The following is a 24671-nucleotide window of genomic DNA, read 5'->3' as shown; positions in this document are numbered from 1 at the left end:
TAAAAATTTTCGCTTTGATATGTATATGCTCTCCAAAACATATCAAATATAATTCATAAAGTTTTTTTAGTCGTTTTTTTGACAAAAATATTTTGTTTCATTTCCAGTATGCGTTTAACTTTGAAGTTTAGTATTATATAGGTGTATATACAATAACATTCACTCATTCATTCAGACAATCATGCAATCCAGGGCTGCCAGATCGTATAATTCAATACGAATTCTGTAAAATCGGACTGCTTATTGTATTTATTATGTATATACGAAAGGACAAGGGATTAACAGAGACGGATTGCCAAGTTGATAATAGGTGATACGGTGGCGGTTAGAGTGGTTTTTCTTTTTAGGCTCTGACAATTTGATCGGTTGATGTACTGTATGATTGCCTCTTTGGTGTTTGTTAATCTGAGAGACGTCAAATATCAAATATTTATTGTAGGTCCACAAAATACTTAACAGGGTTAATACCCCTGTAAACCTAATTAAATACAATTGATAAAATTTAGGTAATAAACTCTTTTTTTTTTGTGCTGTTTCGGCGGTAGTTATTAACAGAATTTAGTTATGTACCTACTACTTACTAAATACATGTTGGTTTTTGAGATAGGTAAGTAAGAAAAAAATCGGGTATGATCGTTTCCATATAATGTAATCGAATTTCGTATAATTTTGACTGTGGACTGTATAATCAAGATTTATGTACTGGCAGCCCTGAATCAATCAGTCATCTTTTTTTGCCGTCGCGAAAGGAGTCGTCTGCCAATTGCAAAAAATATTGTTAAAAAATAAAATATGATATGCAATACGATATATAGTGGGTTTTGGCTGTGAATGGTCTTAATGTTTCCAATTTTGGCTTGTAATGAGAGTGGATATTGTGTGTAGTTTGTCAAATAAATGACTGGGGAAGCGGCTGTCAGTGATATTGATTTATTTTTCAAAGAAGTTCAAACATGAGCGGTGGTTTGAGGATGAAGGGGTGCGTGTGATGAGTGAGCTGTCGTTCGTGAAGAGAAGGATCTCGTGGAAATGCCGGGGAGTGGTAGAATGAGCGGCCAAGATGAAGACTAAGAGTTTCCTGCTGTTTTCTACGTCGGTGTTCGCGACCAGTCTGTTCCTGATAGTGTTCCACTCGCAGCAGCCGCAGTCCATCCAAAATATTGTGTCGCAGACGCATCAGCATATCAAGGACTTCCAGGTACTTCATGTTACTGACTCTTACTCTCAGGAATCGGAAACCGGTATTTTTTGTATGGGAACGAAAACGGTATTTTTTCGTTCTTTGTTAATTATTTCATTTCTAATTGGGCAATCTAATAATGCGAAGTCATCTAAAAACAAAACTGAGTCCTACATTTGGAGTATAAAATAAACCAAAATATATGGTTAATTCAAAGTTTTGAAACAAACCTGTTCCGATCTCTGTGTAACTCTTGCTATTCAAAAATATGTAAACGGAAAATGAACAAAGATATAATGAACAAAAATAAATTTTACTTGTTTTACAAGAGGGTGAAATTGTTGTTTAACCCCTGATACTTGATTACTTTATATTGATACTTGATTTACCAGAGCAAGCCAAAGATTCCAAAATCAAGCCATGAGAATAGCAAGTATGGCAAAAAGTGGAATCTTCATCTTTGCAAAGGTTTCAAGTCACGTGGGTTACACAAACTTTGCCACCAAGTAAAAAACAAAATTTTTCACCATACCAGTCAGATTCTAAAAACACTTTAAAAATGTTAGTATTCAAAATCACTTAAAAGTCAATTCTACCAGCCAATATGAGACAACTTACTACTTTGCTACTCTTGTGGATAAAACGTAACTTAATTATCAGTTTTTTTTTTAAGAATAAAGAGCCTTTATGATCTTGTGTGGAGAAAAATGAATCATTCCCATCTATCCCCACCTCATGTATGGTGGTGGTCACGTGGGGCAAGGAGAGATAGAAATACATTCATCAAAAAATAATTGTGACCCAACTATTGGCTCTCAAACCAAACTATTCAGAATATTAATGCTTATCAGCATTATAAGAATGTTAAAACAACTATATATTATTATACATATCACCTTTTAGACCAACACTTTTTTTAAACACTTTAGATTTAAACTTCAATTGGAAATTTGGCTTATAAATAAGACATATCTTTTATATCATTTTATGTTATACAATATACAAAAATAAAAAAAATTCTCTCTGATAGACCTCAAATTTAGACAAATATTAAATTGGAAATATCATTTCTTGGTAGCTGCTGAGACATTTTTTGTAATTAGAAGTTGATCTGCTCACATTTTTGGCCTTATTGCAAAAGAGTAATGTTATTGAGTGTAAAAGTTTGATGTTGAGTGTACAATATTTGGTTAGTTATTTAAAATAACAACACAAAAAATTTGAAATAACCCCTATGTATTAGAAGTTTAGAACAAATTAAATTAATTTCAGAAAAAATAAAATTATTTGTTTTTTTTTCAATTAGAAAAAGTCCTATATGAATAAATTCAACGTATGCCGCCTGACCCTGGTGGCCGAGTGGTTCAGGCACCTGCCGTGAGAGCAGAGGGCGCTGGTTTGATTCCAGCCTGGGGCCTCCACATTTTCTTAGTATATGACATTTATTTCAGTTTATAACCCATATGTTTATATACAATGTCTTCTATACATACTGAGAACTCTCTTATAATGCAGCAGGTTGTTTCCCCACAGGACAACCTTCGAGATGTGGAAGAGAACCACTTGGTTGAAGAGGAGCGGTACCTCAAGATCCTCGGTCTCTCAGGGCATGTGGAAACCTGGCACAATACGACAGTGCCGGTAATAGTGACACATGTCCGGGATGACTCTGCTATGGCTGTGAGCTTCGTGAGGGCAGCAGCAAGGCTGCCTTATACTGTGTTGCTGTACAATTTAGGATTAAAACCCAACTCATTGGCTGTGGTATGTAACTTTAGTATTATCCTGACTTTGCCATAAATATTTCCATTTGATTTGAACAATCTTCGCACTTCAAGTTCTTGTCTTTCATCAATATTTTTAGAATATCATCTAACAAACATTTGGTTTAAGACATACAATAAAAAGCGAATCCTCGCTTCTGATAGTCAATTAGCTAAAGGTGCGTCCAGTTCAAGTGAATGCACAAGCACTCTTGCTATAGATTACGCGCTGTATGCGTAAATTAGACTCGCAATATGATGCAAACATGCGTTCCCAGCAAATTCGTTTGACTGGACAATATTTAACACTGGTCTTAAGCACGTATAAAATAAACTAGGAAAGACGTAAAATGTTCCGAGCGCTACTTTGTGCCCTGGTCCCTAAAGAAAACTGTCCCGAAGAAGATTTTCTGATAAAAATGAAATTTATGTTAAGTGCAGCAAGTACCTGCATTTGTGGGACCATATTTTAGGTTAAGAAAACGAATTATCACCTTTGAAATATAGAACCTATTTCATTACTATATTTTTCCACTTGTGTGTACTTCCATTCTTCTTTTACATTTGTATCTAAATGTGCGTCCGTCGGCAGGTGTCGAGCTACTGCAACTCCTCGCGTTGTGCAGTCATCGACTTCGACCTGGAGGCTTTCCCTTCCCACGTCAGCGACGAGAGCATCACAGCATATCGCCCGCTAATCATACAGGTCAGTTTATATTAGCTTAAGTCACTCTCTTTTATGAAATTTCTCTCTCATCTTAGCGTGTATCGCCAATGATATTATAACTCCAGTTAAATAGGTTATCGGCGTTCCAAAATTGCAGCGCTAAAATTGTAGTTTTTTTTTTGTCGCGTCTAGGCAAGCGAGAATTGTGCACTTTCTAACGAGCTCCCGCACACCAAAAGAGAAAGATACAAGCTTATGTTTAACAACGGGTGTAACAAAGATGACTGGCATGCAAACAATAACCTACCAAACAGATTCATTCGTAGATAATAAAAGAAGGAAGTATATAATATCATCGTTTATCCCTGGTTGCGTCTACAGATACTGCCTCGGAGTTCGTTTTCAGACCTTTTCTCCTTCCTATCGCACGTTTGAAATCCTTTTTAGGGTTCCGTAGCCAAATGGCAAAAAACGGAACCCTTATAGATTCGTCATGTCCGTCTGTCTGTCCGATTCTGTCACAGCCACTTTTTTCCGAAACTATAAGAGCTATACTGTTCAAACTTAGTAAGTGGATGTATTCTATGAACCGCATTAAGATGTTCACACAAAAATAGAAAATAAACAATAAATTTTGGGGTTTCCCCATACTTAGAACTGAAACTCAAAAAATCTTTTTTCATCAAACCCATACGTGTGGGGTATCTATGGATAGGTCTTCAAAAATGATATTGAGGTTTCTAATATCATTTTTTTCTAAAGTGAATAGTTTGCGCGAGAGACACTTCCAAAGTGGTAAAAAGTGTGTCCCCCCCCCCCGTAACTTCTAAAATAACAGAATGAAAAATCTAAAAAAAATATATGATATACATTCCCATGCACACTTCCACCGAAAATTGGTTTGAACGAGATCTAGTAAGTAGTTTTTTTTTTAATACGTCATAAAATTAAAAAAAAAATTTTTTTTTCATCAAACCCATACGTGTGGGGTATCTATGGATAGGTCTTCAAAAATGATATTTAGGTTCCTAATATCATTTTTTTCTAAACTGAATAGTTTGCGCGAGAGACACTTCTAAAGTGAAAAAATGTGTGTCCCCCCCCCTGTAACTTCTAAAATAACAGAATGAAAAATCTAAAAAAAATATATGATATACATTACCATGCAAACTTCCACCGAAAATTGGTTTGAACGAGATCTAGTGAGTAGTTTTTTTTTGATACGTCATAAAATTAAAAAAAAATTTTTTTCATCAAACCCATACGTGTGGGGGGGGGGGGGGGGGGTATCTATAGATAGGTCTTCAAAAATGATATTTAGGTTCCTAATATCATTTTTTTCTAAACTGAATAGTTTGCGCGAGAGACACTTCCAAAGTGGTAAAATGTGTGTCCAAAGTGGTAAAATGTTGAACAAGATCTAGCAAGTAGATTTTTTTTAATACGTCTCAAATGGTACGGAACCCTTCATGCGCGAGTCCGACTCGCACTTGGCCGCTTTTTTTGTGAACCCATTGGCGCTTATGTCATCACTTGCAATGACAAGCCAATCAGCCGGCGTAGTGTAATGGGCGTAGTGGCACCCACTCAGTGGCTTTTCTTTTCACCTACTCAGTGGCTAGTTTAGCTCAATTCTGTGGGTGCATTCGTCGTGAGTACGTCGTACTTAATATTAGTCATATTGATTTGTGTTTGTATTAAAAATAAAGTAAACATGTACTAACAATGTTTTATGTCAAATGAAGTGCATTGTGTATCTGTCGTTGTTATCACCACTATAAAATAACAAGTGGTTAGTTTACAATCGTTTAACAGATTTATTACAACCCATATCAGTGTGGTTAAAGTTAACCACACAGGTTGAATTTCGTAATAATAAAATGTATTCATATAAAGACATACTTGTTCTTACTGATTCCTTGGAACTGCGAACTTATTGCTATTTTGACGAATTTACCTCAACCTATTACCTACTAAGTATCAGTAGACATGTACTTATATCGTTATCTCTTGGTCTTCGCTGAATAAGTTAATTTAATTAACTAGCTAAACAAACAGCAAGTAAAAACCATCTTCAACACTGTTAGCTGACAATACGTGAATGTTATTGCAAGTACGTGGTCCATCGATGGTTTGTTAAATGTTGCTGCGAGTGTGTAGGCAGGGCACATTTATAAAATCCATTGTAACCAAACGACCTTCACATCACGCCTGACTCCGAACCTCGTGTTTTTGCAAAAGCGACTTTGACACATAGTGCGTAAAGTTCACTTTTCAGAAATGTCAACTTGGCAAATTTTTAAAGTCAGAACCTCATATTTTACAAATGGAACCTTTATACAGACAGCTTAAAGTTCACTTTTCAGAAATGTGAAATTGTTTTGATGCTATTCTAAATGTCGGGCTACTAGACTGATTACATAAACGATGATTTACTTTATAAACTGTCAATAAATGATGAATGTTGCTTATTTACCTTAATATACATAATAACTAGTATTTTTATTTCGCCATTTCCACGCCTTTTACGGTATCTATTCAATACATGAACTTGTAATGTTGTCTCCAGCGGGCCAGTAAACTTTTGATTGTAGACTTTGACAGTGAATAAAGGTAAACAATACAACGTACTTAATTAATTGCACCTTATCTCTGCAATAATTTCGTGATTACGGCCACGTATGTTCGTGTTTTTCGAGCGTAAAAGAAAAACTAATCGATGAGTTCCCTCAAAAGTAAAATTGCGCATTTTTAGATGCAACTTTCATATATTTCATTTTTGTGCATAAATTGTTAGGTACATATTTTAAAGTGCGCCTTAGATAGATGTTCAAGATTTTCTTTAATCGAACGTAAGTCTAAAAATCAGAACTCGAATAGCCAGTCCCTAGAGAAAATCCTTAAAGATTTTTGGAAAACGTATTCTTATCTAAATATGCGGAACGATTTTTCAAAAACTCCGCTCTCTGAACTTACGGTACCTTAAATATTAGGTCATTACCTATGAAATTGAGAACTTTAACGAAATTCGATTATTCATACAATGTATTTTGCGGATTATTTTGTGATGGTATTTTCAAACCAAAATAATTTTTGTCAGTAATCTGAGACATTTTTAAGGCGCATTTTCTATCTCATTTTTTTTTAATCTGTCCCGTCAAAAAAAAAGGCTTTAAATACTCGAGCCGACAGCACATGAAAAGAGCTGTTTTCAGGGCGGTATTCTGAATACATAAAACAATAAAAGTAGCAAATAATTGTATGTAAAATCGTTGTTAAGCGCACTAATGAAATTGAAAAATACTTCGAAGTTACTATTAAAATAAATAAACTATGACATGACTAATACTTATGAACAAAAACGCCAATTTCATAGGTAATGACCCAATATAACAACCAAGTGGGATTTATTAACCGAACATGAACATTGCACATTATCGTATGATTTAATTTTAAATTGAACACATCTGTTGGAAACTCAAAAACCTGACTGATTAGGTTTCGCAAGCAATTCTAGGCTGTATATCCACTGAGTCGGTGACAAGTGAAGTGCGGGAATCAACCAATAGCATGGCCGGCATTGGTTGTAATCCAGTGGAGGAGAGATGTGGATTACAAGCAGTGATTGGCGCCCGGTAGCGATTTTTATTTTATTTTATTTTATTTTTATTTTTATTTATTTGGAGATCCAACAGCTGTGACATTAACATAGAAAATTTTGCGACGAAAGTATTACATGGATAATGATTCTATTTAAATTTCGTGCACAATTTATATAAAAATGTGTGCAGTTTTGCTATCGAATTATTATTTTAATACGAATTTGTTAGAAGCTCGAATGATAACGATGAAAATTAAATATCGGTTTCCAAATACGCACCTCTTACATATGTTGATGTAGAATGATCATTTTCTTTATATAATATAAATAAGTAATATTAAGTGTATACTTAATGTTAAAAGTAATCGATTGACAATATCGAACTTAAAATAATTATGTTATTTAGGTAGGTATCTAATGTTATTTATTTCATAATTAATTTTAATCGTTTTGTATTTAATTTATATATTAGTATGTTTAAATGTTATTTAATTTAAAAAATATGGATTATCAATTGAAATAAATTAATTTTATTTGATTTTGTTTATTTTATAATAATCAAATTCAGCGAGTTTTTTATCTTTGAGCTCTTTCCCACTGACGACCAGTTTTTTGCGGGTACGGTTTTCTGCAGGATCCAGTTTTCTATAGTATGCGTGCAATATCCCGCAAACATACCTAATGCTCTTGTGAACGTTACTATGTCAACACGTATATTACTAAAACGGGATCCTGCAGAAAACTGTGGACCTAAATTGGACCCGGGTACGTCCTTAAACTACGTCCACAAGAGAGGTATGGGCATTGTGAATGTCATCTCGCTTTGTGTGGTAGAGCACAGCACAGCGGATGTCATTCCAGATCTAGAGTAGAGCCCAACTGGGGAAGTACTTCCACCTTACAGAAAACCGCAGCCAAATAACACTAGACCCTACTCATAGTGTTGTGTTCCTGCCGGTGAGTAAGGTTGCCATAGCTCAACGAGGGGTGGGAGGGGTTTAGGGTCGGCAACGCGCATGTAACTCCTCTGGAGTTGCAGGCGTACATAGGCTACGGAGACTGGCAGGCAGGCCGTATGCTTGTTTGCCACCGACGTAGTATAAAAAAAAAACTGTACCCGCAATAAACTGGATGTCAGTGGGGAAAAAGCTCTTAGAGGCACTTAAAACCATTGTGAGTTCGCTGTGACACTGACTCAACGAAGTATTTTATATTTTTATATTTATTAATCTTATGAAGCTTCTCACGAGATCTACAGCTACTAGTTTTGAGTAAGTAAGAGTAGTTTTGGTAAGGGTGCTTACTGGGCATTGCGGCCTAAATAATCACATGCTCACTATGGGCAAACGTGACATGGGGCGGTGCAGACTCTGCATGGAGGCAGAGGAGACGTCCTTGCACATCCTCGCAGAGTGCCCTTGCCTAATGCGCACTCGTGTCGTGACTCAACCCTGTGCAGACACATATTACGCCCGGAGGAGTTAAGCATGTATACCGGATGACCCCTTACCTTAATACGATATGTTTAGTTACACGTATGAAGTGCCCCCCCCCCCCCTCAATTTAAAAATTTGACTTCTAAACTAAATAGCGGCTTGCAAAATACACCTAAGTTCCAAATTTCATTAAAATATGTCTGTAGTTTCCGAGTAAAATCGCTGTGATATGCGGACAGGCGGACGGACGGGCGGAGAGACGAAACGATAGTTCTGAATTCAAATACATAATTGTTGCCAGTTATCTTCAAAAAGGCTGAAGATTTCCAACCTTCACAGTACCTTGAATTTATGTTCTTTGGATAGTTATGTAAGAATTTTGTAGTGTATACCATCATTCAGTTCGAGCCAATTTAGCCTTAGTGAGCGCGACACCCTATTTCTGTTCTTAAACTTTCATTTACAATACAAACATCTGAAATTTTAATGATAAAATAACGACTGTCGTCAGCGCACATACTTCCAACACTAGTCTATACCTTATAACCTCGACATAAGGTATGTTATCGTCTGCCCTGGCAATTCTACGGCTGGGTGTCACGCATTGACAATTAGGTTCCGTTTTGGTCTCATTAATTGCATTACGACCTTCGCGTGGCAGACTGTGCGTCTGTTCACAAAAACTAACGTCTGTGAATCTCTACCTTTTTTTTGATCATGGCTTGCACTGTTTGGTCTCACCTGGGGCTAGTTACAGCTTGAGGTGTGAGTGGGGTCAAAGTAGGAAAAGAGTAAATAAGAGAGAGTGATAGAAGTGAAAGATGATAGAAAGTAGAATAGAAAGAGACTTATCATGTTGATAAAATACGCCAAGTTTTTTAATATTATCTCAACTACAAAGGGGTACTGCTCAACCATTAAATTCTTTATTGTTGTATGAGACTCCAAAAACCCAAATAATGTCATGAATGTCGTGATTATTAGGTCGAACCATAGTAGTCTCATTCGATATTTAATAACACCGTTAGAGTAACAAGAATAGAGATATGTATAAACAGTAAGGTAAGAGTGAGACAGCGCTTTACAAATAAAAGACACTTCCAATATGTCGTTGTTTCAATAATCAAGTCCTTACAATAGACTCGTATACAATACCTATTTCACTTACCTACCCCCCTCGTTGCACAATGTACTATTAGCAACGCTTTGTAGTTGATATCAAGTTACAAAGCTCGGCCTATTTTATCAAGCTAAAATGTGGAACAAAATAAGGGGGTGCCTTGTCTTCTGGCTAGATTTCAAATTAGTACGATAGAAACGTGTAACGACCACCCTGATGCAGCCGGCGATGATTGTATATTAGCCTGGCTATAGCTACTCGATATGTATTGTGAATTGGGTACTTGACACATGTTGAATATTATAACAAAATTTAGTTAAATGGATAGAAAATGAGCCATCCATTATAAAAAAGTGAAATTTAAAAAATTATATTTAGATTATAAAAAAATACAAGGCTCCGAAATCTCAAAAAAAAAAAAAATTTTTTTTTGTCTTTCAAAAATAGAAAAGAAAATGGTACTAATCGATTCCTTACATTTTATTGAAAAATAAATTGTATGACAACTATACACATAAACGCAATATTTCAGGGTCAAAATTGCAATTTCCTTGATCTTACATACATTTAGGACAGACTTATATGATGTGACGTCACATCACCTTATCATTTTGTTAGTGGCGTTTCAATCGTCGAGTGCGAGCGTCAGACTTTAACTCTCATTTCTGATCTTTGTGTTGCTTAAATGCCATGAGTCCTATATAGACATTTGATCCTCAGGAAAATCAAGATCGTTTGACATTATTTACAAAAAACAGTCAAGTAGCCAATTGCTAAGCTAGCTTCCATTTTAAACTGGCCTCTTAGGCATTGTTGTTCAAAATATTTGGCTTAAGCAGCTGAAATAGCTATGTGTAAATATTTAGAAACGCATTTCGTTTGCGGTTCCAATATTTTGTATGCCCTATATTACTGAAAACCGTGTGGTCATAACGGCTATTATAACCGGTGGTATATATAACTCAATTGATAGGGCGCACTCAGATCGCGTCTACTCCTAGGTGAGGCTAACAGAAAACAGACCAATTCGAACGTGTCAGTACAGTGTTCGGGCGTCTCGCTCGCACTAATACTTGTGCGGACAAGTGTGATGAGCGAAATGAATGCGCGAAAGACAGCTAACTGATATGATTCCAATCGGTCTTTCAGCTAGTGCACGTTGGAATTGGCCTGTCAGTTAAGTAAAGAGGGGGGGCCACTTATTATAAAATCAGTAAAAGGAAAATAGCTTTTACAGAAACTAGTGCCGACCCCAATAAACGAATTGAAACAAATATTTTTGGGTGCGGGAATGTTTTACACTAGCCAAAAAGTAGGTACAGATGTAGTGAATAATCCTTTCCCATCGTATTTTCACGGAAAGGCACGAACGTGTCTTGCTATTTCAGTCAGTCTCGATACAAGAAGTACTGAGGTTGATTGAAGTAGCATGACAAATACGAACGATTCCGAGAAAATACGATGGGAAAGGATTATTCACTACATCTTTAAAAACTATAAAAAAAACTATTTTAACGTTTTTAAACTTAATTTTTATTCATAGTTTGGTAACTATTTTACAATAAACAAAGTTATAAACACGCGAAATCATTCTCGCACCCGATAATTCGGGGTGTGCTTATGAGAAATTGTATCAGGTAAATATAGAATAGAATAGAATAGAATATTTTTTTATTCGTAGACACAAACAAGACACATTAAATTACATGATATAACAAAAACAAAGGAAGTATAAAGTGCCACGAAATGGCCTCATCTCAGCATGTTGCTGGTGGCTTCCAGCGCTGATCTTCCGATGAGACCATCAAGTGAGAAAAATCACGAAAGGTAACAGACAAGAAGGAAAAAGACAAAATAATATAGAGTGAACAAATTGAAAAATAGATAAAAGATAACGACTAAATTAAGTAAAGATTATTTTTATATCAAGCATCGTAAACATAACACTGTATCGGTCCGGTCCAACCATACCTTGGCTGAACATTACAGCTGCATACGCAACAAGCGCCAACGGTAGCTACACGAACTAAAAGGCAATGACAGACCAGACCAACATCGAGCGTCCATTTTATCAATTTACAAGATTTTTATATTATGAAAACAGCATCAGAGGAAGACGAATACTAACATAATAATACTCAAACATGTATGGCATAACAGGAGTGGTGAACTATTGCTCTGCAGAAGGAACAAAAAACTTGTGGTAAGCGTAAGTAAAAGCGTACAAACTACAGGCAGCTAGTATCAAGTCTGTAGGCTTCCTGGTTAAGTTGGTGATTAAGTAAATACTGTTTCAACTTTGACTTAAAACTATGAATACTTTGCAGGTTTCTCAAGGGGGGAGGGATGTTATTCCAGACCTTCGACGCGGCGTAGCGAAAACTTCCCCGAAAAGCAGCTGAGGCATGGCGCGGCGTTAACAGTTGAATCCCACAGTTACGGCGTTCGCGAAGCTTAATACAACATAGCTTATTGAAGAGATATGGGGGGGTTTTATACTTCATTACACCAAAGAGCAGACAAGCCAAGTGAAGTTTACGACGGTGTTGCATTTTAAGGATATTATGGCTATTCAGAAATGGAGTCACATGAGCTCTCAACGGAATATTAAAACAAAAACGAGCACAGGCATTTTGAACACGTTGAATGAGCCTTTTTGTTTTAGCAAGAAGCCGAGGCCCAAACACTACATCCACATAATTCAGCTTTGATAGGACAAGTGACTCAACTAGTTGACATCGCAGGTTTTCGCTTAAATATGGCCGAATTGTATATAAAACCTTAAGCTTATAAAAACAACTTCTAACAGCCGCAGCAATATGCTTCTCATAACGTAGTCCGCAATCCATTATGAGACCCAAATTACGCGCTTCATACACCCTCTCGACCGGTGTGTTCATCAACTCAACATCCGCTGTAATACTGACACCAGACAGTTGTTGCCTGCTGCCAAACACAAGGTATTTAGTTTTGTTTGGATTAAGCAGCAGGCAGTTTTCTGTGGCCCATGATGCTATTGTGGTGAGATCTTGATTTAATTTATCTATTGCACTGTCAATATCGGCTGGCTTACATGATATATATACTTGTATGTCGTCTGCATATATGTGGTATTTGCAATGCGTGATGTGAGACCTTATATCTGCAGAGTATAATATGAACAGGAGCGGACCGATTACCGATCCCTGAGGAACTCCTCTTGTCAGTTGAACCTTTTCAGAATAATGTGAAGAACCGTCACTACAACACACTTTAACAATTTGTGATCGATTATGTAAATAGCTTTCAAACCACTTTACAGTTTTATAATCAAAACCATAATAGCTCAATTTGGATAGGAGCAGGTTTATATTCAAACAATCGAAAGCCCTAGAGAAGTCAAGGAGGACTAAAAGAGTGCACATACCTTTGTCTTGAGCATCCAAGATGTTATCAGAGACATCGAGTAAAGCAGTCATAGTGCTACGTCCTTTCCGAAAACCTGATTGGACATCCGGTAGAATATTGTTGTTTTCTAAGTAGGCAGTTAGCTGTGTGCATACAACTTTTTCCATTATTTTGGATAGACAAGGTAGTATACTTATAGGCCTAAGGTCTGTGAGCATGGACGGGTTCGATACCTTAGGCAGAGGATTGACTACTGCTAATTTCCAGATATCCGGAAAGGTGGATGTAAGAATGGAGGTATTTATTACGCTTGTAATAAAATCAATTGTGTATGGAAAGGTTAAAATAAGCATGTTTAGATTTATTCCATCAATACCCTCAGCATTAGATTTTATGCATTTAATTACTTTAATTATTTGATTAGAACTAATAGTATCTAGGTGGAAAACAGAGTCATTGAACTTGTGAAACTCAAAATAGGTCAACTGTGATATAGTGACACCTGAAGTTCCTGGTAGATCTAGGAAGTGTTTGTTCAAGGTATCAGGATTATTAAATATAATAGGTAATTCATTATTCTTTCTAGGCAACACTGTATTTTTTAAGTTTTTCCATAAAGTTTTGGGTTCATTAATTTTATTATTTATATTATGTTTGAAATATGCTACCTTTTCAAAATACAGAGCTTTATTTACTATAGACTTAAGGTCTTTGTAGTATTGTTTTTTGACATCACTCTGGTTTTTGTGAAAATCTGCCGCAGCACTGTCACGCAACCTCATCATGAATTTGACGGTGTCAGTAATCCAGGGGTATGATTGAGCTTTAATCACGGTTGTCTTGAGAGGGGCATATACTGACAGTGACACATATATTGAGTCAATAAATATTTTAATGACGCAGGCGTGGCTGTAAGGTTTTCAAACAACAATAGATAGGCTATACCTACATTAGTTATTACTGTTATTAGTAAACCCCAGTGAAAGGAGATAAGACCTAAACCAATACTCGTGTGACTAGTGTGTATAGAGATTATGCATATTATACACGTTTAGGTACTAATGATAACGTTTGTTAACTATTCGCTGATATCTACTATCTATGATAGCTACTCGAAACTTAGTCACAAAATAATGACTATGGTGAAATAAAGCAAGTATTCCTATGATAGGATCTTACACGCGTGTGCCCGTGAGGGATAAAACATACGCAATGCGACAAAATTAAAAACACGTTGTAATATTACTGACAACATATCGAAAACAACCTACGTAATTTAACCGGATTCTTTGTTTTCGACCAAACTTTTGCGGGGACAACAAGTCACCTACCGTTTTAAAATGTTACTTAGGACTTATTAGTAGTAGGCAAAATTAAAAGGGAGACAAGGACAAACGATAAGGGCGCTTTCTGTGCTACTACTATTGAAAGTTCTATAAGACCTTGTCATCTTTATATTATTCTTGCTTTTCGTCATATTATTTTTAGTGTGTCACTAATTTGTTAATTGGTTGCTGTAAAAATCGTTAAACAGTACCCCTAGTGTAAATAAATTCGATTTCGAAACGTGACGTACGCGTTTGCGTTTAGTCTCATTTTGTATTAGATTTAGAAAGAGCGCGCCAAGCGGGACGTTTTGGAAACTCAAAATCCTATACAAATTGAGACTTAACGCAAACGCGTTCGTCACGTTATGATGTCGATCAAATTTACACTAGGGGTACAGATCAAATACAAGGATTTCAAATTTAAAACATAGTCTGTCAAGCAAAGTATGTCAGTAGCAACGTAGCAAAGTAGCCAAATAGTTCGGTACACCATATATTTAGTATGGTGTACCGAACTATCTGGCCACTTTGACTGCTACAAAGTATTTGACGCTGACTGTACAGCAAAGTGAATTAGTGTTGCGATAAGAAAAGCAGCAATGTCCATCGAACAAAAAACGTGTAACTATTATAACCTCAAATTTTACAAATATTTATGATCAACGACCGTGATTGTATATTGTAGGCACCTTGCTTAAGTTCATGCACAAGCTTATTTAATATATTGGTATTTAATGGTGACAGCAGAAATTTCTCTTGATATAGCAACGATTCAGAATATAACAAACATGATGGCTGTCATTCACTTTCCACATACCATAGATAAAACACAGATGACACGCGATTTTGGAGTTACGAGTATTCGAAGACAGTGTTGCTAACCCACGATATAGGGAGCGTGCATGAACTGTAGGAGGCAGCACAGGAGCCGTCGGATTTTTGGCGCGAGGCGTAAATGTGATGTTTTTTGTTCCGATGTAGCCCACAAGATGGCAGAACCTACTATGCTCAAGAAAACACGTTACGTGTAAATGTGCATGTTTATGGTTCCGATTCAGGCCACAAGATGGCAGACCCTCCAACGCGCACGGTCCCTATATCAAATTTGCCGCCTTTTGCTACTGACAAGATTTACTTGACCGAGTATATTTCAAATATTGTCGTCTATGTAACTTGACACGTTGTCGTCGTATGGATGCACGTTCAAGTCCTGATTAATCCATTATCTTTTCAAGGTGTTCTATGTTTGTTAATGATAACAAAGTAGTGTATGCCACACACACAAAAAAATAACATTACGGTCATTACTTTCCACAAATAGATAATCTCTCAAGATGGAGTAAATATAGGCGCTTCTGTATGTACTATTTAGAGCGCTTAGTTTCAGTTGCGTTAAATTAAGTTTTGAATATGAACCTGGGCTGCCGTCCTTTATTAGATTGAATAATGAAAAATGGAAAGCGCAAGCAAGGCGGCCAGATTTTGTAGTTCAAATATGTCTTAAAGCGGCATATGAAGAGAGCTCATATAGAGCCAACGACATGTGAGAATCTGGCCAGTGACCGTCCGCGTTGAAGGCATGTGCAGATGCGTCAGTTTGACACCAGGCGCCGCACAGAACTAGACTCTAAGCGCGACGAGCTAAACGCAGACCACCTGTTGCCATAACTTACAATTATATCGGAGAGGTCTGCAAAAATTCGCTATGAGCGCACTCCAGAAACGCTCTCAACAGTAGAAAGCTGTCGCTGTGGCCGAAAACTGCTAGGAGGAGATGATGATAGAAGGAATAAAGGAATGAAGGAGAATAAAACGTAGCTTCTCACGTCTCCTAAAATTGCAAAATAGATGTATTTTTAGCGTGTGCCCTAAAAGCACATGTCTTCCTCACGCCGTCGCCGTGGGTAGAGTTTAGTCACATGCCTTGTAACTGGGGCAGTCGATTCGTCCTAAACTCGACCTGATTCTTACCTAACAATTATTGACATGAATTTCCACTGCAGTAATGACATTTGACGCAAACAATTTTAAAGAGCTGTAAATCCGTACATAAATGTCTGTCAATTTTGTACCCTAGGCTCATTACTATGAGGCCTAAAGTAGGAGAATATGATTATTCTTTTGTTTCAAAGTACATGTAAGCCAAAGTGGAGTGTGCATAACTGCATGGTTGTGCTGTGTTATTATCGGCACGTCATACGGCGTCAACAAAGTTTACTGGATGTAAATGGATAAGTAAACCGTTGAAAAAACTATAAAACGATACTCTTTGCCTGCTGTTTTTTATAAGTCAGTTAAAATGGCGAATCTATGGACAACACATTCATAAATATCAACACTATAGTTTCAATGCAACGGCAGAACGGAACATTCACAAATTGGCATAAGATCATAAACACGACTGACGATTTGTAAATCAACTAATATATTTTTTTTCTCAATTATTTTTCTTAAATCAATCTTTATTTGCATCCCTGTCAAACAGACGGGATTAACCATGGTTGTGTTATATAATTATACTAGGGCTGCACCGCACCGGAGGCTCTTTGCGTATTGTTATGACATAGTCCCCAAAGGTCGGCTTGGAAAAGACCTCGCTTCGTTGTTTATCTTTCCGCTGATTAATCGGAGCCTTAGATCGGAGCGCCCAAGACTGACAGACGGGCGATAGACGGCGAGACGACAATGTTAAATATTATACCGTGTGACGTCAGCGTCTAACAGTTTTGTTGAGTACAAATTATTAATTACTTTTGGAGACTAGTCTGGACTAGTAGGTAGTGACTCTGCCTATGAAGCCGATGGTAAGGCCATTTATTTGTGTGATGAGCATGAATATTTGTTCCTGAGTCATAGGTGTTTTTTGTGTATTTAAGTATTTGTTAATATACAAATACTTAAATACACAATAATATATATATCGTTGTCTGAGTACCCACAACACAAGCCTTAATTCTTGGCTTACCGTGGGACTTAGTCAAAAAAATTTATATTATTTATTTATTGTTATTATATTTATTACTTAGTCTGCAGAGGTTTGGAAGCGATCTCACTTTGTTTTTACCCGACTGCCCAAAAAAAGGAGTATATTGTTTTTTATCGTTCCGCTCATTAATCGGAGCATCCAAGGCTGGCAGACGGGCGATAGACGGCAAGACGACACTGTTTACTTTTAAACCGGGTGACGTCAGTCTAACAGTCTTGTTGCAAATACTTGAGTCGTTCGACCCACGTACGTACTTGGTAAAACGGACAATGTCAATGAGATATTTTGGGCTTGGATCGTTTTTGGAAAATACGAAGGGTCATTTGGAGGGCGGATTCCTAATATTCCTATGCGCCACGATTGTACACCGAGCGAGCAAGTAGTCAGCCCGGTAACTATTTTTTTTGAACTCCTGGGCTATATGCCAAAAAAACTCCATTTTGGGGCGAAAGTGCCTTACGTCATTTTGGAAAAGAGCTTATAAGTGATCTTCAAACAGCTGGATCGATTTCAATCAAAGATAGCTACCGCAAGGAAACTCCCTTTCACGTAAAAAAACCGCATCAAAATCGGTCCATCCGTTGGAGAGCTACGATGCCACAGAGAGACAGGCATTGGCGTCAAACACATAAACACCCCTCTTTTGCGTCGGGGGTTAAAAAAGGCATGTTCGATTGCGTCTCCCTTGCAAATGACAAAATTGACAAAATAATGCCGTATTTAACCTACGAGATGCGATAACCTATTTATGCGCTAAGCTTTTTACCAATACCTAGTCAATTGTCGAAGGCGACAGATTTAGTGTGAATGTAAATATCAGGCTCTGCTAAAAATGTCTTACCGATTGGCCCCAACGTAACCTCACTATGCTAGAAATTTCTTGTATTTCTGTCCCTCCAATAGTAATAATAGATAGACCATTTTCGGTGGCAGCAGGTGTATCTGGTCTAAGTGGAGTTAGAAATCAATATCGTATTTGTAGTTACAATGAGCCAACCTTCAAGTTTATGTAAATTGCAGGTTGCAAGGTTCATTTTATTTACATCAGCTTACTAAGTATAACTAAATTGTTAGTCTTTAAAATATAAAGTAGAAAATATACAATATGTCACCACCATGGGGCTTTAAATGCAGGACTCGATTCTATTTGCTAAATCGAGTTATTTTTACTGTGGGACCACGAAAACGCGAATTTTTTTTTGGCTTTTCCATAGAAATGTTTGACATCTGGTCAACCAAAATGTACGAAAAAGCCAAACATTTCGTGATATCGGGGTTGGTCCCATAATAAAAGTAGCTCCGTATAGCGAGTAAAATCGAGCCCTGCATTTAAAGCCCCATCATGGGAGACACCTGTATCTTAATCACAATCTTTTATTTTTTGCACCAACCTGGAAACAATCTTGGTTTACTGACTAGTTAAGTCACATTTCTGGTAATCCAATAATTGTAATAGGCAGCTAGTCGCTTGTATGGTATTCACTGAACGGAAGTAATCCTGTAATGATAATCCTTGTTTGGGTTTGGGACATTAAGTGTTAATTCAACCTGTATTATCGATTTTAGACTACACTTAGTTCGGGGGCGAATCCACTTTTAGACCGACAGTTTTCACGTCTCTGGCGCTACCAAAAAATAAAAATGTTTCTGGACATACAAAGGATTCGTTTCGTTCTTTAGTATTTATCTATATTTTCGGTCTATCAGAGAGAAAATCGCTTGTTTTAACTTTATATATTAGATAACTTTATTTATAACTATAAAAGTAATATATTATATATAAACGACATTTTTGAAATTTTCGACAAGTTTAAATGTCGTGGACAGATTAGTCTTACAGTTGATTCGCCCACATTCGAACGCCGACACGTTGTAAATTAACGAAAACACTATAATCGGTAACTTCATCAGTAAGCTGGCATATGCGCCGCAATTTTTACAGAAATAAATCAGGGTATATTAAAGTATATGTGAATTCGACCGAATGTTTCATCTGGAATTTTTAATTTGCAGGCTTTATCGATGATGGTATGAATATTGTCGTCTTGTCTATACACAGACATAAGAATCCTCACCGATTTTTTTGTCATCTTTTTGCATGTTTTGCAGCACAGCCGAGGTTTGACCCACGATTTTTGACTGCCACACATATATGTGTGGTAAAGGTTAATATTCCCGTTTCTAGCAGTATTTCTTTTGTCTACAGCACGCGTTATCCCGCGTAGGCGGCGTCATCTTCGCCGAACCCAACCAACGCTGGACGGGCTCGCCAGCCTCTCTCAGTGCTTTATGGACGCGAGCGGCACACTCTGGCGTTCTGGCGTACCCTAGACGCGCCGCTGTGACGTCATTCACTCATCCGCGCATGTTTCATTACTTAAACGCGGCGCTAGATGACTTCCTCTTTGTGCAAATGTTGGAGCTCACAAGGTATGTCAATATCTCTTACAACATCTAGTAGGTACCTAGTTGTTATCTTTGCCTTGTCCGATCAGAGCTGCGAGCCTCCATTATGGGTGCGAGTAGCAAGCTCTGGCGATCTGGCGTACCCTCGGCGAGCAGCGGTCACATCGTTCACTCATCCGCGAATGTTTAATTATCCGAATGCAGCTCTAGAATTTATTTTTGTGCAGATGTTAAAGCTCACGAGGTCAAACTAAACTCATAGTTTAGTTATCTTAGGTCAATCAGTACTGAACGTGCCAGCTTTTGTGTTGCACTTTGAACGAATACTGTACATTCTGACGCGCTGTAACATCATTCGCTCATCCACAAATGTTTCATTACTCAAAAGTAGCGCTAGATGACTTCCTCTTCGTGCAGATGCTGGAGCTAAAAAGGTAAACTAATATCACACTCATCATCTTGGAGCTGTCATCTTCGTATCATCCTATTGTCGCTGGATTTGCCAGCTTGTTTAATGCAATTTGAAGCCGTAGATTCTGGGATGCTGGCGTACAAGTTTAATTACTTAAACGCGGCGCTAGATGACTTCATACAGATGCTACAACTCACAAAGTGTGTTAATGCCGCTTATACTGCGCATGATTTACTTTTGATAACTTTTAAAGGCACTTAACGAGATATCCTGGTCACGGCACCAATATGTTTTTAGTAAAGTTATTAATCAGCACATAAAAAAATTGGGTTATTGTATCCATTTACTACCCAACATACATCTCGTACCCAACATTTTCTGGCTAATAAAATAATGGAGTCGGCAACAGTCAAAGATTTGTATAGATGGCGGCATCGTAGATTTTATCTGGCTCTAGTTTAGTTCTATGAAACTGGGTTTAGCATCCAGGCCATAGAATTCTCAAAAAAAGATGAATTTGCCATTTTTCTTAGGACTGACAGGAAAACCTAAGCTGGCGCCAATTATAAAATTTATATCGGCCAACTCCATTGTATTGTACCCATTGCATTTTATTCATTGGCTTTTTAGAAGTACCTCTAAATCAATATTCGTTCGGTTGCAGGTTGTTGGTAGCGGACACGCCGGCGGTGAAGGAGGTGATGCGGCCGTGGGTGCAGTGCGCGCTTACGCAGGACTGCATCATGCCTATAGGTACGTACACGTCGACTGTTAACCTTGTCGCAACTATATAAGACCTACAATGATCCAAACACGCCATTTGGCCTTTCAGTCATGTAACTTTATAGTGATTATAATTCAGAATTATAATGACAGCCGTTAATTATGAAATAAACCATTGTAACGTAAGCGGCGAGCACACTCACATTCTTCTTAATTTGAGAAGTCCATTTTGTAACTTTAGACAGAATACATACTTAAAGTCGTTTCTCTCACAATTTCACTTCACATGGCGACCCTGCCAATACGGCCTCGTGCTCACATTATTTCATAACAATAGAATTTGTGACAGGGGCTCAAGCGGCAGGCGGGTGCCGTTTCGACAAGAAGCCGCAGTACCGGTACTCGGGCTGCCACGGGCAGGACGCGTCGGCCCTCAGCATCATCCTCGGGCTGCGCTCGGGCTTCGAGGAGAGCTCGTACGCGCCGCGCGCCGCCGCGCCCTGGCGCCGCGAGGAGCCGGCCGCCGCCGCGCGCGCGCTGGCCGCCGCCCTGCGCAACGCCACCGACGACGCGCGCACCGACCGCGCCGACAGGCAGGTTAGCTTGCCCGTGCCGTAGGGAACGAGACCTGTATGTCAGTGCAAACTATCTGTGTACCTATATTGGAACTGTGTGGAATGAACAAAAATCTATCTAAAAGTAAAGTTAGCGCTTCAAAAGAAAACTGCGAACGCCAGGACGGACCTTACTAAGACAGGTTAGCTTGCCGCAACGGTAGAGAACTCAACCTGTATGTCAATACAAAGTATCAATGCTTAGTTTACCTATATTGAACCCGTGTGGAATGATGAAAAAAAGCTATCTAATTCTCGCGGGGCGTTAACGCTCCAGAAGAATGCCACGGAGGAGGCCAGGACGAACCGTAGTGAGTGGCAGGTTAGCTTGCCACGACATTAGGGCTTATCATGTATACAATGCAATTATCAAAGCTTAGTTTATTGAAGCTGTGGCCTGGATAGATACAAGCTAATACTCGCGGGGCCTTGGCGCTCCAGAGGAATGCTATGGAAAATGCAAGAACTGATTATAGTAAGGGATGAGTTAGCTTACTGCAACCACACTAGAAACTTAGCCAATGCTAGAGTTTATCAATGCTTAAATAAACAACCCCAATACATTGAAGCTTTAGTAGCTTCAGCTTTTTTTACAAGAGAATGCTATGGAAGTCGCGTCGCTACATACCGGAAAACCCATGCTAGCGACGGCTACAACCGTAGTTCAACAGTGAATTATTTAAGACTCCTCTAATACACACAGGATCTCAAGGGTGTCCATAAAAACATCGGTTTTACGCTAGTCTCACCTTCACGCCATAATGTGCATAGAACATCACACTCTCATATTATAATAGCAATATTATCTTAGATTGCGACTCCATCACAGATGTGCGAAGATGCGTAGCGAGGGATGTCTTTATTCAGAGCTAATAGAATCACTCAAAATCCTCGCTCGAAACAGCTCTAGTGGGTAATATTTTATTACTTCTTAACTCGTCACTCGCTAAGCATCCTCGCACATCTGGTGGGAACGGAGCACTATACTGGCGTTTATACTTGAAGTGATAAATTTAATCTTTATTAGTAATTTTTTTGTACTAACAGCAACACACTTAACTCGCCTATAGTAAACCTTATCTCGTTGCATTAAGGTTCTCGAAAGGTCAGTTGACAGTGTGAACGATACGATACTAATAAAATATTGTAGGGAGTTAGGACTACGGTCAGGGAAGTTAAAGAAAACAAGGCGGTCAAATACACCTGACGCATAAGGCTGTGACGAAATAGCTATGGAAAACTGAAAAGTAAATGTTTCTTTTCTTCGTCTATTTCAAAGGTAAAGAATCTAGAACTTATTGGATTCCAAGGGCATTCACAATAGATCACTGATTGATCGAAGTGGCACTCAAAGGCCCGCAACACCCCAAATAATAATAATCTGTGAGCGCCCGGTATACTACAGATATTTTTATTGGCGTTCTAGTTTTTGCGCCTAATTCCAGTTTGCAAGGCTGCTTCTTTCAAATGTTGGAGTACTAAGACGTGTACAGTAGTGCAAAATGCTGTTGCTAACAATGTGTCGGCTGGAGTAGATCGGCCGTGTCGTACGTATCAGCCGATACTCAATAAGGGGTTCTTATAGATTTTTATACACGTTCCATTGTTTAAAAAATATCTATAAGAAGATAGTTTCATTGAGAGAATCACCATTTTCGTTTCTCCCCCACCAATCACATTTGAAGATTATACTGTTTAGTGTTTAGTACACGACCCTATTGTGTTTACTAGAGATGTAAATACGTGTAAATTGTAAATTTTATGCAATGTTTAATGCAAATTCCGCGTTGCTTTAGTTAGTAAATATATTCAGTATTGTTCTATCTTCATTGTTGTCGTTTCTATTATCTTAGACTTATTGACAACTGTCACTTGTATTGTAATGTAATCTGAATGTAATCACGCTCCAATGCCAGGCACCAGGTTCCCATACAAAAAGCAGTGGTGGCCTTACGGATATAAATTGTGGGTTGTGGGAATAGATGCAACGTTATATGCTTAGGAAAACTTAAATCGTGGCGTGAAAGTCGAAAAAAAATGCTGTATCGCTGATGTAAGTGAATTTAATTTATTGAATATTTTGGAGCTGTTGCGTAACTGGCCCTTTCTCTTGGCCAAGCGTAAAATTTTTAAGTTTTGTTTAATGTCATGATACTCAGTGGTAATGTGTAAATGTACATTCAGTTTATTTCATATTAGGTCACTTTTTATAACCAATTTTTCAAACATTGACACTTGTTACAAAACTTACAAAAAGCAAAAATTTATCAATGCCATCAAATGTTTTTATTTTGGGTACATAAAAGACATTCGAATCGAAACCCTATCACCCAATTTCTGTTTGCCACTATCTTGTAAATGCAGCATATGGCCATCGTCCACACTGTTAACTGACAATATTAAACCTTATTCCAAAGACTTACGGTCCACCGATGGCCAGTTACGAGTCTTGCTGTTATACTATCTGCAAACCAATCGGAGGACCAAAGTCATATCACTATCTCTCTTATTCTTGCCGTGACCTCGCAAGCGTGAATGAGATGTTTTACGACCCCGGTGGTCGGTTTGGTTTGCGGATAGTAATACAGCGATTAGGGTTGTGAATCACTTTTTTTTAATTTTTTTTTTATTTTTTTTATTTTTTATTGACATAACTTCCTTTGCAGAGGGATCGCCATTTTAATCCGTGTTTACATTGAAATAGAGTTGTAAATTGAAACACCTTCGTTTTCCTTTACTGTACTTTTGTACTGACAGGAAACCGCTCCCAGGTTTTTTTATTAAGCATGTTAAGTGTCAGTACAGTCAACATCTAAATATGTATACAATTTTGTAGTTTAATCCTTAGTGATAAGATTCTAAAGTGTATAAATATTGACATTGCTGAAAGTAGTAAGCATCAGCAATGTCTTGGAGAACGAAGGGCGCAGAAATATTTGACACAACGTGTCTGATATTTTTGCGTGACTGTACATTGTTTACTTATTTAAATGGTACCGAACGATAAACCGAACGTTTTTATTATTCGCATATACTGAGTAGGATATA

The 24671-nt window shown here is 37.8% G+C and overlaps 1 protein-coding gene across 2 annotated transcripts; it reads left to right on the top strand.

Moving 5' to 3' along the window:
• Positions 1–89: 89 nt before the first annotated feature.
• On the top strand, positions 90–23720 carry LOC133521036 (uncharacterized). Of its 2 annotated transcripts, none has more exons than XM_061855758.1 (6): positions 90–1198; positions 2699–2944; positions 3536–3649; positions 19675–19898; positions 20951–21039; positions 21359–23720. In XM_061855758.1, exons 1-6 carry the CDS (start codon positions 1061–1063, stop codon positions 21625–21627), a joined length of 1080 nt encoding a protein of 359 aa, XP_061711742.1. In that variant the 5' UTR covers positions 90–1060; the 3' UTR covers positions 21628–23720. The 2 variants fall into 2 exon arrangements, with proteins under 2 accessions (XP_061711742.1, XP_061711743.1); XM_061855759.1 differs by having other exon boundaries at positions 91–1198; positions 2714–2944.
• Positions 23721–24671: the final 951 nt, after the last annotated feature.

This window comes from Cydia pomonella, chromosome 9 (assembly GCF_033807575.1).
Source record: "Cydia pomonella isolate Wapato2018A chromosome 9, ilCydPomo1, whole genome shotgun sequence".
Classification (NCBI taxonomy): domain Eukaryota; kingdom Metazoa; phylum Arthropoda; class Insecta; order Lepidoptera; family Tortricidae; genus Cydia; species Cydia pomonella.
The sequence above is the reverse complement of the archived record's forward strand: the minus strand, read 5'-3'. Positions and strand labels throughout refer to the sequence as shown.

Excerpts from the sequence above, each read along its gene's own strand:
- LOC133521036 (XM_061855758.1), top strand. The coding sequence starts at position 1,061 with ATGAAGACTAAGAGTTTCCTGCTGTTTTCTACGTCGGTGTTCGCGACC. Across the intron at positions 1,199-2,698 it reads AGCATATCAAGGACTTCCAG|GTTGTTTCCCCACAGGACAA; the intron begins GTACTTCATGTT and ends ATAATGCAGCAG. Across the intron at positions 21,040-21,358 it reads GGACTGCATCATGCCTATAG|GGGCTCAAGCGGCAGGCGGG; the intron begins GTACGTACACGT and ends AATTTGTGACAG.